General features: G+C 50.5%; 2 protein-coding genes across 4 annotated transcripts in view; both read left to right on the forward strand.

Annotated features, from left to right (window-relative positions):
* Window positions 1–4,198: 4,198 nt before the first annotated feature.
* On the forward strand, window positions 4,199–5,881 carry SIT1 (signaling threshold regulating transmembrane adaptor 1). The gene is made up of 5 exons (XM_033238178.1): window positions 4,199–4,419; window positions 4,536–4,671; window positions 4,754–4,812; window positions 4,924–4,985; window positions 5,088–5,881. Exons 1-5 carry the CDS (start codon window positions 4,320–4,322, stop codon window positions 5,319–5,321), a joined length of 591 nt encoding a protein of 196 aa, XP_033094069.1. The 5' UTR covers window positions 4,199–4,319; the 3' UTR covers window positions 5,322–5,881.
* A 6,081-nt stretch (window positions 5,882–11,962) lies between these two features.
* Window positions 11,963–17,906, forward strand: part of CD72 (CD72 molecule) — a 29,025-nt gene continuing 23,081 nt past the window's right edge. Inside the window, exon 1 of one of the 3 annotated variants that reach the window (XR_004443672.1) lies at window positions 11,963–12,359. The gene's annotated coding sequence lies outside the window, so the exon portion shown is untranslated. The remainder of the gene's footprint in view (window positions 12,360–17,906) is intronic. The other 2 variants (XM_033238173.1, XM_033238171.1) reach the window with 2 other exon arrangements.

The following is a 17,906-nucleotide window of genomic DNA, read 5'->3' on the forward strand; positions in this document are numbered from 1 at the left end:
CTGGGCATGGTGGCACGTGCCTGTAATCCTAGCTACTTGGGAGGCTGAGGCATGAGAATTGCTTGAACCCAGGAGGCGGAGGTTGCAGTTAGCTGAGATCGCGCCACTGCACTCCAGCCTAGGTGACAGAGCAAGACCCTGTCAAAAAAAAAAAAAAAAGACAAAACAAAAAACCCACAATGCCTGATGATCTGAGGTGGAACAGTTTCATCCCAAAACCATTCCCTTCTCCCCCATTCCTGTGCGTGGAAAAATTGTCTTCCACAAAACCTGTCCCTGGTGCCAAAACGACTGGGGTCCAGTGGTCTAGCTGACGACCCAGTGACAGTCTGGGTACACAGAACAGGGTTATAGAAACCTTGAATCTAAGCCAGTTGGCACAGTCGGTGTAAATAAGGGGTTCAGGCCAGATATAATAATGATAAGCGGTCCCCAACTGATTATTGCCTTTAGAGAACTCAGTGCACTATTGCCAGATCTTTTTTCGAAGGAATCAACAAATCAGGATTTTAAACATTTGAAATCTCCCAATTTTTAACTGTTGACAAGGAATCAGTGGCATACTTAGCATACTTGACACCAAGTGGATGTGTGTGTGTGTGTGTGTTTCAGACAGGGTCTCCCTCTGCTGCCCAGTCAGGAGTGCAGTGGTGAGATCGTGGCTCACTGCAGCCTCAACCTTCTTGGATCAGCCTCCTGAGTACCTGGGACTGCAGATACACACCACCATGCCCGGCTAATTTGTGTTTTTTGTTTTTTGTTTTATAGAGACATGGTGTTGCCCAGGCTGGTCTTGAACTTCTGGCCTCAAGGAATCTGCCTGCCTCACCCTCCCAAAGTGCTAGGTTTACAAGTGTGAGCCACCTTGCCTGTCCTGGATCATTTAAAAAACATTTTTCTTTCTTTTCTCTTTTTTTTTTTTTGAAACAATGTCTCACTCTGTTGCCCAGGCTGGAGTGGTGCAGTGGTGCAAGCATGGCTTACTGCTGCCTCTATCTCCCAGGCTCAAACAATCTTCCCACTGCAGCCTCTTAAGTAGCTGTGACTACAGGCACACATGCCCCCATGCCTCGCTAATTTTTTAATTTTTTGCAGAGATGGGAATCTCACTATGTTGGTTAGGCTGGTTCAAACTCCTGGGCCCAAGCCATCCTCCCACCTCAGCCTCTCAAAGTGCTGGGATTATGGGTGTGAGCCATCGCACCTGGCCCAAAATTTTCTTTCTTTTCTTTCTTTTTTTTTTTTTTGAGATGGAGTCTTGCTCTGTCGCCCAGGCTGGAGTTCAGTGGTGCGATCTTGGCTCACTGCAGCCTCCACCTCCTGGGTTTAAGTAATTCTCGTGCCTCAGCCTCCAGAGTAGCTGGGATTACAGACGGGCACTACCATGCCCAGCTAATGTTTGTATTTTTAGTAGAGACAAGGTTTCACCATGTTGACCAGGCTGCTCTCAAACTCGTGATCTCAGGTGATCCGCCCACCTCAGCATCCCAAAGTGCTGGGATTACAGGCGTGAATCACCATGCCCAGACCCAAATTTTTCTTGTTTTCTTTCTTTTTTGGGGGGTGGGGGCAGGGTCTTATTCTGTTGCCCAGGCTGGAGTGCAGAGGCTTGATCTTGGCTCACTGAAACCTCTACCTCCTAGCTTCAAGCAATCCTCCCACTCAGCCTCTTGAGTAACTGGGACCACAGACGTGTACCATCACACCTGGCTAATTTTGTGTATTTTGGTAGAGACGGTATTTTGCCATGTTGTCCAAGCTTGTCCCGAACTCCTGGGCTCAAGTGATCCTCTTGCCTCACCTCCCAACGTGCTGGGATTGCAGGTGTGAGCCACTATGCCTGGAACACATTTTTATTTTTCAAGTGGATCATTTAAAAAAATGCTTTATGGCCGGGCACACCACTGCTCTCCAGCCTGGGCAAGTGAGCAGAGATTGTGCCACTACAGTCTGGTCTGAGTGACAGAGGGAGACTCCATCTCAAATAAATAAATTAAATTAAAACAAATTTAAAAATCAATTTATAATGATAATTATAAAATGAATAATAAGGGCCAGAAAATAAACTCAGACAGTGAACATTTTCTTTCCTTGAACTTTGTAAATATAATCATGTCAGCATAAAAAGTCATGCATTGGCCGGGCGCGGTGGCTCAAGCCTGTAGTCCCAGCACTTTGGGAGGCTGAGACGGGCGGATCACGAGGTCAGGAGATCAAAACCATCCTGGCTAACACGGTGAAACCCCGTCTCTACTAAAAAATACAAAAGAATAGCCGGGCGAGGTGGCGGGTGCCTGTAGTCCCAGCTACTCGGGAGGCTGACGCAGGAGAATGGCGTAAACTGAGGAGGCGGAACTTGCAGTGAGCTGAGATCCAGCCACTGCACTCCAGCCTGGGCGACAGACTGAGACTCCATCTCAAAAAAAAAAAAAAAAAAGTCATGCATTGCTTAACAACAGGGATATGTTCTGCGAAATGAGTCACTAGGCAATTTTGTCATTGTGCAAACGTCATAGAGTGTATTTTCACAAACCTAGATGGTGTAGCCTATTACCCACCTAGGCTATATGGTATAGCCTGGTGCTCCTAAGCTCCAATGCTTACAGCATGTTACTGTACTGAATACCGCAGGCAGTTGTAAGACAATGGTATTTGTGTATCTAATGTACAGAAAGGGTCTCTCCCTCTGTCGTCCAGGCTGGAGTGCAGTGGCACAATTGTAGCTCCTTGCAGCCTCCAACTCCTGGGATCAAGTGATCCTCCCACCTCAGTCTCCAAAGTAGCTAGGACTACAGGCTTGTGTCACCAGGCTTGTCTACTGTTTTTGTTTGTTTTTTTGGTAGAGATGGAGAGTGTCACTATATTGCCCAGACTGGTTTTGAACTCCTAGCCTCAAGCAGTCCTCCTGCTGCCTTGGCCTCCAAAGTGCTGGTATTTCAGGAATGAGTCACTGCATCTGGGCAACCACAGCAATTTAAGAGTTAGATCTGGGCTGGCACAGAGGCTCATGCCTGTAATTCCAGCACTTTGGGAGACCGAGATGGCCAGGTTGCCTGAGGCCAGGAGTTGAGATCAGCCTGGCAACACATTGTTCAAAAACAATGAACAAGATTAGCTGGGTGTGGTGGCACATGCCTGTAGTCCTAGCTGTTCAAGAGGCTGAGATGGGAGGATCCCTTGGCCCGGGAGGTTGTCAAGGTTGCAGTGAGCTGAGATTGTGTTACTGTATTCCAACCTGGGAGATAAAGTAAGACCCGGTCTCAAAAAATACAATAAAACTTAGATCTACAAAATATTTTTCAGGGAGGATAATTTTATCACTGATTTTTTTTTTCATAATTTCTGGAACATGGTGATAAGAAGAGGACTGATTTTTATTTTTAAAATTATCTACAGACAATGCACCCCCTTATTGCCTGCAACTCAAGGGGCAGGACTTCTGCCATCCCCATTGTTGGCATGCCACTGCCCTGATTTTAAACGTTTAAAAAATGTTGTATGGGCTAGACAAAACACATCTCTGACTTCTGGTCTCAGGTTTATATTTGCAACTTCAAATCCCTCTTCATACATCAATAGCCTTGCACGTAATGGAGTTATCTCTAGGTATGGCAAGTACTACACCCCTTGAAGTGTACATGTGCAAAGACGGGACTCAGCTTCCCAGGACAGTCCTACGGCAAAGAGTTTTAAAATGCAATTAATTATTGAGAGTGACAGTTCTTATGGACAGTTTGGATGAAGTGGGTTGAAAGGGGAGGTTTGGGGGTGTCCCCCAAATTATAATGCCCCCAATGAAACAATAACAAGCATCATCTATACACATATCCTCTCAGATCAGCCTTAGGGTGTGATGGGATCAGAGGTACCAGGAGGCTCCCCCGACCCTTCCACTTTATATCATGTTCATTGAGGAATACATCTTTCTTCCGGGACCAGAGTCGGGGAGGAAGGTGGGCATCCTGGAGCAGAAGGGGCGTTCCTGTTCTTGTTAGTCCTGCTTCACACCACTTCTGCTCACCCTCCCCCCGCCCCTGGAGTCCTCAGGGACTCAACTGCCTGTGGCACATTACCCACAGGCCTGCTTCTCAAGGGGGCCACAGGGCCCCGGGCAGCGAGGGTGGAGGAAGCTCAGGAGCTGCAGGAGTGGCGCAGGTGCAGGCACAGGGCGGGGTCTTTGTTCTTTTTCTCATCCCTCCCCTCCCCCTTCCTCCCCGGAAACCAGAGACTTTGCCACCACCAGCATTGGGGATGCTGAGCTGTGGGGTACAGGCCTGAGGAGGGGTGGGAGTAAGAAGGGCTGTGGAAGCTGTCAGGCCATGAACCAGGCTGATCCTCGGCTCAGAGCAGTGTGCTTGTGGACTCTCACATCAGCAGCCATGAGCAGAGGTGACAACTGCACAGATCTACTCACATTGGGTGAGCTGGGCGTGGCAGGGGCTGGTGGGGGAGGGGTCATGTGGCCCCAGGTCCCACCTGCTGGGCCCTGGGGGTTGGGCGGGGCAGTTACACCCCCCTTCCTTTCACATCCACAGGAATCCCGTCCATAACCCAGGCCTGGGGACTGTGGGTCCTCTTAGGAGCTGTGACGCTGCTGCTTCTCATCTCGCTGGCTGCACACTTGTCCCAGTGGACCAGGGGCCGGAGCAGGAGCCATCCGGGGCAGGGACGGTGGGTAACAGACAACAGGGATGGGTTGACTGAGAGTTCTTTCCGAGAAGTCCCCACTCATTCGCTGAACTCTGTGTTGCAGCTCTGGAGGCTCTGTGGAAGAGGTTCCGCTGTATGGGAACCTGCATTATCTACAGACAGGTAGGGAGCTGGCAGACAGAAGGGGCACAGAGGCCAGGTCCTGGGTGGCTGGGATGGGGGTGTGCAGGAGGAGGGACAAGTTGCTGACCAGATTCCTGTTCCCTGTCCCAGGACGGCTGTCTCAAGACCCAGGGCCAGACCAGCAGGATCCAACTCCTGGAGGCCCTGCCAGGGTGAGTCAGCGGTGGCTGGAGAAAAGGGGGAGGGAAGGAAGTGGGGGGCTTTTCGGGCTTTTCCAAGGGTCCAGTGAACTTCTAACAGCCTTGCATCTCCAGGCTGCAGAGGAGGTGATGTGTTACACCAGCCTACAGCTGCGGCCTCCTCAGGGTCGGATCCCAGGCCCTGGGACCCCTGTCAAGTACTCGGAGGTGGTGCTGGACTCTGAGCCAAAGTCCCAGGCCTTGGGCCCCGAGCCGGAGCTCTATGCCTCAGTATGTGCCCAGACCCGCAGGGCCCGGGCCTCCTTCCCCGATCAGGCCTATGCCAACAGCCAGCCTGCAGCCAGCTGAGATGGAGGGCCTGGCACAGCGGGGCATGCACTACCCCAGCCCCCTGTAGCAGGGGCATGACTGTTTCCCAACCAGCACCCAAAGACGGGCGCCATTGCCAAGTCACAGGATGTGATCTACCCTGGACTTCCTGAGCTTCGAGGGAGACATCTCGGCAAAGCTTTTGTGATGGAGGAGGCAAAGACAGTAGCCCCCTCCTCATTTCTTTTTTCTATCTGTTCCTCTTAGCCCCCAAACTCCCAGGTTCTCACTTCCTTCTTCTGGAGTTTAACCAGATCCTCCCCACCCCCGCTCCCTCATAGTCTACCCCCACGCCTCAGTGTCTCCTCAGGCACAGGAAGTGGGCGGTGGGGGAGGGGTAAAGGCCTGACAGTGGGTGGGTGGGTATATTCCTCGGGAGCTCACAGACTGGAGCAGACCTGGAACTTAGAGACGGGAGGGACCCCGAGCCTGGCTTTTGACCTAAGAACCCTGGCAGGAGAATACAGTCTCCATCCTGCTGTCTCTGCCCTGTCCCCAAGTTTTCAAATAAAACTTTCCAAAAAGTGTTTAGATTTTAACCTAGAAGGCTGAAGACTTGCAAAGGGCCCCGCAGATGGGGGTGTGAGTTTGCTGTCTGCACGGAGCTCTTTCTGGGGGTGCCTAGCTGAGGATGAGGGCCCAAGAGGGGCTGCAGCATCAACAGGGCAAAGGTGGGCGCCGGGGTGGAGGGCCAGAGCTCAGCTCCTCAGCTGCTCTTGCTGCTGCTAGAACATCCTCCGGATCTGCACTCAGAGCCACTGCATTCCCCCTGGGGGCTGCAAGCTCACAGTCCTTAGCTACTCTCCCCTTGACCTCTATAACTGCCACCACCTCCACAACCTGCCAGCCTGATTCCTTTATCAAGTCCCCCAACCTGACCTCCCCAGTCTGCTATTAAGTCCCACCTATACCCCTGTCTTGACATCAGTAGCCTTATCTGCACTTAGTCATCGTATATCCCCAGAGGCCCTCTCCTTATCCCATCACTATGGCAGCGGTTCATCTCCACTCACTCTTTCCCACCCTGGCCTCCCAAAGTGCTGGGATTACAGGCACGAGCCACCGTGCCCGGCCTTCATTCTCTCAGTTGTCACCTGCAGTCTTGCCAACAGTTTTGCTTGTCACCACTTTCATTTTAATCCCCATCTAATTTGTCCTGCCTGTCCACCCATTACCTCCTGATTTTTTTTTTTTTTTTTTTTTGAGACGGAGTCTCGCTCTGTCACCCAGGCTGGAGTGCTGTGGCCGGATCTCAGCTCACTGCAAGCTCCATCTCCCGGTTCATGCCATTCTCCTGCCTCAGCCTCCCGGGTAGCTGGGACTACAGGCGCCACCACATCACCCGGCTAGTTTTTTGTAGTTTTTAGTAGAGACGGGGTTTCACCGTGTTAGCCAGGATGGTCTCGATCTCCTGACCTCGTGATCCGCCCGTCTCGGCCTTCCAAAGTGCTGGGATTACAGGCTTGAGCCACCGCGCCCGGCCACCTCCTGATTCTTAACCCCAGCCTCCTGCCCCATATAGTATGATACATCAGCCAGTTGGCACAGAGATTAGGACTCTGGGCTCGGGAGCCCATCTGTCTGCATTCAAATTCCATGTCTACCACTTACCAGCTGTGTGTTCTTGGGCAACTGTGCCTCAGTTTCTGAATCTGTAAGATTGAGAGGATATTAATGGTGTTTACTTCAAAAAAAAGGTGGTTGTGAGGCTAAACGAGTTACCATTTGTAAAGCACTTAGACAATAAATGCTCAATAATGCTACGCATTATTAAAATAAGAGAAATATAGGCTCCTCTAGGGAAGCTCATAGGTGAAGTGACTTCTAGGTAGAGACATGACACATAGTAGGAATCTGCCAGGAGAGGCAAAGGACAGAAAATGCTCCAAGGCAGAGGGAACCACAGGCAAAGGAGAGGCTTATTCAGAGGACCTGGCAGAAGTGCATTAGGCACAGCCGGAGGGTAGAGTGAGATAGGGGCAATGGTAAGATGAGGCTGGAGGGGCAGACAGAGCCAGACCACACTGCGCCCGTAAGTCATGCCAAGGAGCTTGGGCTTTATCCTGCAGGGGAGGCGAAAGGGAGTCACTGAAGGTTTTAAGCGAGGGATGAACGCAGTGAGCTAAAGGCTCTAACTCCAGTGGTTGCTGTGCTGATCTAGTGGTCAGCAGTCTGGAGTCAGGCGGCACCTTTCAGAGGCTGTTGCAAGATTTCAGCGAGAGGGGATGGTGGCAGTGGCGGTGGGGATGCAGAGGAGAGATGGATTACAAAGAGATGTTTAGGGTTTTAAAAAAAGACCCCACCTATCACATCTTCCAGCTTTCTGGTTAGAGCCTGTAACATCCGCCAACCCAAATCCTCATTATAATAATACAGCCTAGCTCCAAGTTGGTTTCAGCTCTTCACCTTCCTCACCTGGCAATCTTTCTCTCTCTCTCTCTCTCATACACACACACACACACACACACACTCTCCACCCCTTAAGCCTATCTGTGATCCATCTCTCTAGCAAAAGCTCCAACCTGTTAAACCTTTTCTAGGATATTTCAAGGTCTAGGCCATCTCCCCAGGGCCTCTGTAGAGGCAGGCCGCGCTTGACAGATCTTTCTGAGGCTTGAGGGGCTGAAGAAAGGAGAAGCTGAGGCTTTCACTTCCAAGCTTCTCTTCTTCCCACTTGGAGTGCCACAGGAAGCCACAGAGGAGGAAGCCGTGCGCCTGATTCCGTCCTGGTGATCCCAATTTGAAGGGGAACACCCTTCCCTAAAGCCCACGCCCCTACACACGCCACAAATGCCCCTAGGTCCCTGGATCTCTGAGGACCCCATCCTGGGCCTCCCCATCCAGGAGAGGCCCAGGTCGCGGTTAAGGGCAGATAGCTGGGGCTGCGGGGGAGGGAGGGAGGCTTCGGGGGCGGACACCGGATGCGGGGAACCACCGGCAGCGGGATGTGGGGTTCTGAGGGCTGCGGTGCTTCTGAAGATGGCTCAGCGTCGCGCCAGGTGGACGTGAGAGCTTTACTCTGGAGGAGGCGGGGGTTGGGGTCCCGCCTACCCACCCGGACAAGCCAAGGGCTCAAACGTCCCCAACTCAGCCTACAGATATCTCCGAAGCCGGCCCAGACCCACCGGGCTCGCCGCCTCCGCCCGCTTAGGACTGAGCCCTCAGCGCCGCCGCCTGGTAAGGGGTGGAGTTGCCACCACGTCTGCGCAGGCGGGATGCAGCCTGGCCCGCGGCATCCTGGGAGTTGTAGTCCCGTCGCTTCGGGGCCGCCCCAGGGTCTGGTCCCTGACGGCGCGCAGTGAGGGCCCCGCGGGTCCCCCCGCAGTCGCCTCCCAAGTTCGCGGAACGCAGCTGACCGGCTCTCTCTGGACTGGGTGACATGACTGCTCCCAAGCAGTCGTCTGTAAACTGAGTTTCTGTAAAACATTTTCTTTTTCTTTTTTTTTTTTTTTTTTTTTGAGACGGAGTCTCGCTCTGCCGCCCAGGCTGGAGCGCAGTGGGGCGATCTCGGCTCACTGCAAGCTCCGCCTCCCGGGTTCACGCCATTCTCCTGCCTCAGCCTCCCTAGTAGCTGGGACTATAGGCGCCTGCCACCGCGCCCGGCTAATTTTTTTGTATTTTTAGTAGAGACGGGGTTTCACTGTGGTCTCGATCTCCTGACCTTGTGATCCGCTCGCCTCGGCCTCCCAGAGTGCTGGGATTACAGGCGTGAGCCACCGCGCCCGGCCTTTTTCTTTCTTTTTTTTTTTTTTTGAGACGGAGTCTTGCTCTGTCGCCCAGGCTGGAGTGCAGTGGCACAATCTCCACTCACTGCAAGCTTCGCTTCCCGGGTTCACACCATTCTCCTGCCTCAGCCTCCCGTGTAGCTGGGACTACAGGCGCCCACCACCGCGCCCGGCTAATTTTTTAAAATGTATTTTTAGTAGAGACGGGGTTTCACCGTGTTAGCCAGGATGGTCTCGATCTCCTGACCTCGTGATCCGCCCGTCTCGGCCTCCCAAAGTGCTGGGATTACAGGCGTGAGCCACCGCGCCCGGCCAAAACATTTTATTTTTCATGTGTGACTGTAGCGGGGTACGATTTGAACTTTTCGTTTTCCGTCCGCTAGCCCGGGTCCTCTGTCTTCTCTCTCCTGTACCGTCCGTTTTCTTACCTTCTTACCTCGTCTCCATCACCGAGGCCCTCAGCCCTGAACACTTGGACTGGGCAGCTTCTTTATTGATTCCTGAACCTGGAATTTAAGACACCTTCTGAGGGCCCCCCTCGCCACACCCTCTAGTTGATCAACTCACAAATACCAGTGATTTCTCTCCCCGTCTCCAGCTCCAGACACTTCCCTAGTGGACTCCTTTCCCTCACTGGTGTAGCATTCCAGCCAGAAGGAGTGCCTGTCCCCCAGCGCCCCGTTCCCAGGGACAGACCCTCATGGGGGAGCCCCTAGGGCCCCAGCTGCCCCCACTCTTTCTTAAAGCCCAGCTAGGAGGATAGGGACACACTGAAAACGGAAGAGGAAGGGTCTCCGGGACAGTCAAAGGTTCAACAGCAGGAAGTTCTTTTTTTCTTTTTCCTTTTTTTTTTGAGACGAAGTCTTGCTCTTGTCGCCCAGGCTGGAGTGCAATGGCACGATCTCGGCTCACTGCAATCTCCGTCTCCCAGGTTCTAGCGATTCTCCTGCCTCAGCCTCCTGAGTAGCTGGGAATACAGGCGCCCACCAACACGCCCGGCTAATTATTTTTGTATTTTTAGTAGAGACGGGGTTTAGCCATGTTGGCCAGGCTGGTGAACTCCAGACCTCAGGTAATCCGCGCACCTAGCCCTCCCAGAGTGCTGGGATTACAGGCGTGAGGCACCGCGCCCACCCGCCCGGCCAGGAAGTTCTTAAGAACTTACTTATGGGTGGGGAGGGTCTTTGGAAGCCATCTGGCCAGGGCCCCTCCATCTTTGGCCCTGCTCTGCGGTCTCTCAAATATGGATTTAAACTACCAGCTTGGTTTTGTTACAAGGAGGGAAACAGAGCTGGGATGTGGAGAAAGACCAAGTCTTCTTTAATTCTTAATTTTTATGGATACATAGTAGGTGTATGTATTTATAGAGTACATGAGATATTTTGAGATAGACATACAATGCATAATACAGACCAAGGTTTTTTTTTTTTTTTTTTTTCTTGAGAGGGAGTCTTGCTCTGTTGCCCAAGCTGGAGTGCAGTGGCACAACCTTGGCTCACTGCAACCTCCGCCTCCCAGGTTCAAGCGATTCTCCTGCCTCAGCCTCCCTAGTAGCTGGGATTACAGGTGTGCACTACCATGCCCGGCTAATTTTTTTTTTGAGACTGAGTCTCGCTCTGTCGCCCAGGCTGGAGTGCAGTGGTGGGATGTCGGCTCACTGTAAGCTCCGCCTCCTAGGTTCACTTCATTCCCCTGCCTCAGCCTCCTGAGTAGCTGGGATTACAGACACCTGCCACCACGCCCAGCTAATTTTTTGTATTTTTAGTAGAGATGGGGTTTCACCGTGTTAGCCAGGATGGTCTCGATTTCCTGACCTCGTGATCCGCCCGCCTCGGCCTCCCAAAGTGCTGGAATTACAGGCATGAGGCACTGCGCCCGGCAATTTTTGTTTTTTTGTTTTTTTTTGAGACGGAGTCTTGCTCTGCCACCCAGGCTGGAGTGCAGTGGCCGGATCTCAGCTCACTGCAAGCTCCGCCTCCCGGGTTTACGCCATTCTCCTGCCTCAGCCTCCCGAGTAGCTGGGACTACAGGCGCCCGCCTCGTCGTCCGGCTAGTTTTTGTATTTTTAATTTTTGTATTTTTTTTTTTTTTTTTTTTGAGGCGGAGTCTCGCTCTGTCGCCCGGACTGGAGTGCAGTGGCCGGATCTCAGCTCACTGCAAGCTCCGCCTCCCGGGTTCACGCCATTCTCCTGCCTCAGCCTCCCGAGTAGCTGGGACTACAGGCGCCCGCCACCTCGCCCGGCTAGTTTTTGTATTTTTAGTAGAGACGGAGTTTCACCGTGTTAGCCAGGATGGTCTCGATCTCCTGACCTCGTGATCCGCCCGTCTCGGCCTCCCAAAGTGCTGGGATTACAGGCTTGAGCCACCGCGCCCGGCCAATTTTTGTATTTTTAATTGAGACGGGGTTTCACCATGTTGGCCAGGCTGGTCTCCAACTCCTGACCTCAAGTGATCCGCCCGCTGGGATTACAGGCGTGAGCCACCCAGACCAAGTCTTAATGACTTCATTTGAAACCTTGAATCTAGACATGCCCAGAGCTAGATTTGCTTTCTGAACTTTTTGGCTACGTAAGCTAATGAATTCCTTTAATTTTTTTTGAGACGGAGTTTCGCTCTTGTTACCCAGGCTGGAGTGCAATGGCGAGATCTCAGCTCACGGCAACCTCCGCCTCCCAGCTTCAAGCGATTGTCCTGCCTCAGCCTCCAGGGTAGCTGGGAATACAGGCATGCTCCACCACCCTCAGCTGATTTTGTATTTTTAGTAAATGGGGTTTCTCCATCTTGGTCAGGCTGGTCTCGAACTCCTGACCTCAGGTGATCTGTCCACGTTGGCCTCCCAAAGGTCTCGAACTCCTGACCTCAGGTGATCTGTCCACGTTGGCCTCCCAAAATGCTGGGATTACAGGTGTGAGCCACCGCACCCGGCCTTTTTTTTTTTCCTTAAGTCAAAGTTATGTTTTCTATCTCTTGCAACCATGAGTTCTGACTAATTCTGTGGGGGAAAGACCAACAGACCAGAGTCAGCTGAAGATGTTGAACCTCTGATGTCTTCACTTATTGCCCAATTCCTCCATGAGCCAACCTCCTCTGACTTAAATGTACTGTCATGCCATTTGGCCCTAAGATATTTCTGCTTAATGTGTGAGTTAATCAGATCTCTTGTCTAGCTTATACATTTCTAGAATCACATAGCCAAAAGGAGGCTGACAGATCTAGCCCAAAGTTACACCCACTGCAGGAGCTGCCCTATGAGTATCTTCCTGAACACTTCCAGAAGCTGAACCTCTCCTTGGTAAGAACCTCACTACTTCCAGAAGCTGAACCTCTCCTTGGTAAGAACCTCACTACCCTTCCAAGGACTCTCTTCCAATCTTTCTTATTGATAGAACTTTTAACATTTGGAACCAAAGTCGGCTTCCTTGTTACTTGTCTCACTGGTTCTGCCAATACTGGTCTGACAGCCCTGGAGGAATTGGGAGCTAGTCCTTACAAATGACCTAGGTTTTTTTTTTTTTTTTTTTTTTTTGAGATAGAGTTTTGCTCTTGTCACCCAGGCTGGAGTACAGTGGTGTGATCTTGGCTCACTGCAACCTCCGCCCCGCCCCCGGTTTCAAGCGATTCTCCTGCCTTAGCCTCCAGAGTAGTTGGGACTACAGGCGCCTGCCACCATGCCTGGCTAATTTTTTGTATTTTTAGTAGAGACAGGGTTTCACCATGTTGGCCAGGCTGGTCTTGAATGCCTGACCTCAGATGATTCCCCTTCCTCAGGCTCCAAAAGTGTTGGGATTACAGGCATGAGTCACCGAGCCTGACTCCTTCTACAGTTCTTTTACAGACTTTATTTGCAGCCTACTCATTGCCCCCTTTTGGCTTGATCCTTAAAGTGTGGCACTAAGAAGTGAAACTAGTACTGGGAACACATAGTGAGGGGCCATCTCTGACTGGGCATGCTAAGTCTACCAGGCCTTTGTTTGTAAGGAATCAACTCTTTAAGTGAAGCGGTGTTTATTGCAAGGACACACGGGGCAATCAGGAGGTCTAAATGGAATGGGAATCCCAGAACAGTGGCTATGGTGTGAGTAGACCTCTGCAGACTGTTATTGGATCTCAGATCTCTGCAGTGCTGGGGACTGTCACGCGCCTCTGTGATGGTCCAGGGGGCTTCCGAAGTGATTGGGCAGTGTCAGTCTTCAGCTGCTAAGCTGAGGAGATGTGGGAAGGAGTCGACCAAGGAACATTGGGTTTGAGCTCCAGGAGCTTTAGGAATGGTGGCGATGTGAGTTGGACAGTCCGACCTCCAGTGGAGGCCCGCACAGACAAGGCACAACCTAGGAGGAATCCCGGGCTGCGGGCATTCCGAGGCCCAGTGGCCAGGCTTTTGGCATTTGAAGCAAGGTCCACGAGGAGGTTTTGAAGGAGCCCCTGGGAACTGTGGCTTGGATGTTCTGAAGTTTTGGTATGCTGGAGACATGGTTGTGGGTTGTCTTACAGCGGAGGCAAGGAGCTGTAACTCAGAGATGTGTTGTCGCTTGGCTGCCTCTTCTCTTTTATTGTACACCTGGAAGGCAAGGTTAATTAAGTCCTATTGTGGGGTTTGAGGGCCAGAATCCAATTTTTGGAGTTGTTTCCTAATGTCAGGAGCGGATTGGGTGATAAAATGCATATTAAGAATAAGGCGGCCTTCTGGCCCATTTGGGTCTAGGGCAGTAAAGTGTCTAAGGGTTGCTGCTAAGCAGGCCATGAACTGGGCTGGGTTTTCATCTTTACCTTGGGTAGTTTCCTTTAGCTTGCCATAATTAACAGCTTTGTATGCTGCCTTTTAAAGCCCTTCAACTAGGCAGGAAATCATGTAATCTCACCTAGCTATACCTGGGGAATCTGCCTGAGATAGTTCCATTGGGGGTCCTCTCGGGGAACTGCTCTAATGCCTTTCTGGAGGCCTGGCTCATGAAGCCGGCGTTTGTCAGTGTGAGATTGGGCTAGAGAAAAAACTCTTTCCCGTTCATCTGGGGAGAGGGTAGAAGTTAGGTGACATTCAAGTCACTCCAGGTTAAATTGTAGGACAGAGTTAGATACCGGAATTCCTGTATATATTTAGTGGGGTCTGATGAGAAAGAGCCTAAATGCTGGCTGATTTGGGAAAGGTCTGATAGAGAAAAAGGCATCTGTACCCTGACTATACCTTCAGCTCCAGCCACCTCTCTAAGAGGAAACTGTTGGGCAGGTTGGGGAGAGCTAGTCACAGAACGAAACTGTAAGCCACACTGGGTGAGGGGAGGGGAGGTAATAGAAAGGTTATAGGGTAGGGGAGCGGAGGCTGAAGAAGAGCTGCAGCCTGATTCAGCCTGGCGGGGAGCGACCTGAGGAGGAGCAGTCTGGGGAGGAGGTGAAAGGTCAGATGGATTGGTAGAAAAGGAAGATTCAAAAGACTCAGCGACACTTGGGGTTGGGACTGAAGGGACAGGCAGGAAGGAAAGAAGGTGGATTTGGGACAAGTTGGATTGGGAACAGAGACTAGGGAGGGAACGAATTGTGAAAAATGCCTGGAAGTACGGCACCTCAGAACATTTGCCCATTTTTCCACAAAAATTACCTAGGTCTTGTAGGATAGACAAATTGAAAGTGTCATTCTCTGGCCACTTGGAACTATTGTCGCGTTTGTACTGGGGCCAAGCAGTATTGCAGAAGAAAAATAAGGCATTTAGGTTTTAGGTCAGGTGTGAGTTGAAGGGGTTTTAGGTTTTTAAGAACACAGGCTAAGGGAGAAGACGGGGGAATGGAGGGCGGAAGATTGCCCATAGTGAAGGAGGTAAGTTCAAAGAGAAAGGTAGAGACACGGCACAGGGGGTGGTGAGCAGCCCCGGGCTGCAGTGTAGGTGAGCAGCCAAAGCAGGCATCCCCGCAATTGACTTGCCACCAAGGGGATGTGGGTGAATGACCAAGGCAGGCATCCCCGCGGTGATCAGATACCAATGAAATGTGGGTGAATAATCAGGCAGGTGTCCCCGCAGTAATTAGACACCAAGGGAAGACTGTCTTCTCGAGTCTGTGACCAGCGCTGGAGTTTTGGGTCCACGGACAAAAATGTGTCTCCTTTGTCTCTACTAGAGAGGAAAAAGAACTGGAATTGGAAGGAGAGGGAGATTGAAGGGTAGCAAGAGAGGGACATTGAAGGGTAGTGAGAGAGGCTGGAGAAGAGAGTGAAAAGACCACTTACCCGATTTGAAATTGGTGAGATGTTCCTTGGGCTGGTTGGTTTGAGGACCCGAGGTTGTAGGTGGATCTCCTCACAGAGTGAGGGTGAGGACAGGGGACCCGTCTCCCGAAGGAGTCCTGTCCTGGGTCTTCGGCACCAAATGTCACGCATGTCCGTGTGAAGAGACCACCAAACAGGCTTTGTGTGAGCAACACGGTTGTTTATTTCACCTGGGTGCAGTCGGATTGACTCTGAAAAGAGAGTCAGCAAAGGGTGGTGGGATTATCATTAGTTCTTATAGGTTTGGGATAGGCTGTGGAGTTAGGAGCAATTTTTTTGTGGGCAGTGGGTAGATCTTCTTACAAAGTACATTCTCAAGGGTGGGGAGAATATTACAAAGTACTTTCTTAAGGGTGGAGAGGCTGTATTGTACCAAGTACATTCACAAGGGTGGGGGAATATCACAAAGTACATTATCGCAAGGGCAGGGAGGGTGTATTGTCATAAAGTCAATTGATCAGTTAGGGTGGGCAGGAACAAATCACAATGGTGGAATGTCATCAGTTAAGGCAGGGACTGGCTATTTTCACTGGTTTTGTGGATTTTCAGTTGCTTCAGGCCATCTGGATGTCTACGTGCAGGTCATGGGGATAAGATGGCTTAGCTTGGGCTCAGAGGCCTGACAGGGACCTCAGTGACAGGAGTATGTGGGACTTCAGGATCCTGCTTCTCTGGTTCCAAGACTCAGATACGCTCTTCATTTCTGACCTTGTGATCCACCCACCTAGGCCTCCCAAAGTACTGGGATTACAGGCGTGAGGCACCGTGCCGGCCAGGAAGTTAAGAAATTACTTATAGGTGGGGAGGGTCTTTGAAAGCCATGCGGCCAGGGCCCCTCCATCTTTGGCCCTACTCTGCAGTCTCTCAAAGATGGGTTTAAACTTCCAGCTTAGTTTTGTTACAAGGAGGGAACAGATTTAAGCAATTATCATTTCTTCATTTCTACTTCTTTTATTTATATTCAATTTCTTCCCACTTTGCTAACTTGCTTCCCTGTCCTTTACTGTATATTCTCTACTTAGTTGTTCTGCTTACTTTTAACAGCTTCACATTTCCTCTTCTGTCTTGTGACCTCAGTTAAATGTTTAATTATAGAAATAACGTGCACGTGGTAAAAAAAAAAATCAAATAGAACCAAAGGCTACACAACAGTGGTTCTCAACCAGGGGTGACTTTGCTCCCCACCCCCTCCAGGAAACATTTAGGGCACGTCTGGAAACATTTTTGGTTGTCACAACTGGGGAGGGGGTGGTAGTGGGAGGGGGTCAAGGATGCTGTTAACCTACAAAACTCAGGTCAACTACCCACAATAAGGAATTTCTCACCCAAAATTTATAATGCTGAGGGTGAGAAATCCTACCGTAGGGGAAAAAATAAAAGTAAAAGGCTGTCTTCCCCCATCCCCGTTCCTACTCCAAGTCATAGTTCCCAGAGGTAACTACTTTTAACGCTTCCTGGCTTTAAGTGTTTTGGTGATTTGGTGTTTGTTAATAGTAATACTTAGACCTCTCAGAGCAAGGGAATTCTAGGAAACTCTAGTGAGTTTCTCCGTTCCACACCTCCTCTGACAACTCCAGCTATAGGTGACAAACTTTAAGTGGGCTCCTCTGGGCTCCAAGCAGAGAGAATTCCTTGCAGACAAGGTCTGGAAAATAGCCTCAGAGCCAGAAACAAGGACTTTCAGGAAGAAAGCGCGTCTCAGAGATAGCCTGCTTCCCAAGGACAATCATAACTCTTCTGGGTCTTAACTCTCAGCAAAACTAATGGTGGCTTTAATTTCTCAGCCCTTGAGGCTGGGAGAATGCAGAAAAAGCAGAGGGCAGAGGAACCTGCTGGCAGACAGCTGAATCCCTGACAGAAAAAATGAGAGCCTGGAAGAGATACGTGTGAAGCTCAAACACAAAAGATTTCCTTGAACTAGAAAATGTGATCTCAGAACTAAAAAATTCCATTGATAAATCAAAGGAGAGGACAGTCATTGCTGAAACCCCAAAAATAGGTCTAGAAAATTAAATAGAAAAAAATGTCTCAAAATCTAGCACAAAAATATAGAATTGCAAATATGTGGTAGAAGGTAGGAGCCTGGAACAGATACGGTAGACTTAACCTGCAAATGCTGTGGGTTCCAGGAGAAAAAGGAACAAGAGAGGAGAGGTCATAATTAAATAATAGATGAAATTTCTCTAAGCTGAAGACAGACTGAAGTTGCAGCTCCAATTGAAACAAAAAGACACACACTCAGCTACATATGGCAACAATTCCAAAACTCTAAGAATATAGGATATCTTACATGCTTTCAGGCAAAAAGCAAGTTCTTTTTTCTCATCTGCAACCCTGAAAGTTAAAAGACCCCCAAATGGAATGTGGACTAATGAAAGAAAAGGCCTGCAACCCATACCCAGCCAAGGAAGAAAAAAAGATTTGCAAAAAATCACTGAGTACTTCATCTGAGAAATATTTTTGAGAAGAGACTTTAATAAACAACAAATGAATCTTAACAGAGACTTCAAGACAGGGGAAGAGAAGAGGCAAGAAACCAGTGGGGAGCAACGAACCATGTCTGTTTATGAGGTGTAACATATA

The sequence above is a fragment of the Trachypithecus francoisi genome, unplaced genomic scaffold (assembly GCF_009764315.1).
Source record: "Trachypithecus francoisi isolate TF-2019V2 unplaced genomic scaffold, Tfra_2.0 Lachesis_group16, whole genome shotgun sequence".
Classification (NCBI taxonomy): Eukaryota; Metazoa; Chordata; class Mammalia; order Primates; family Cercopithecidae; genus Trachypithecus; species Trachypithecus francoisi.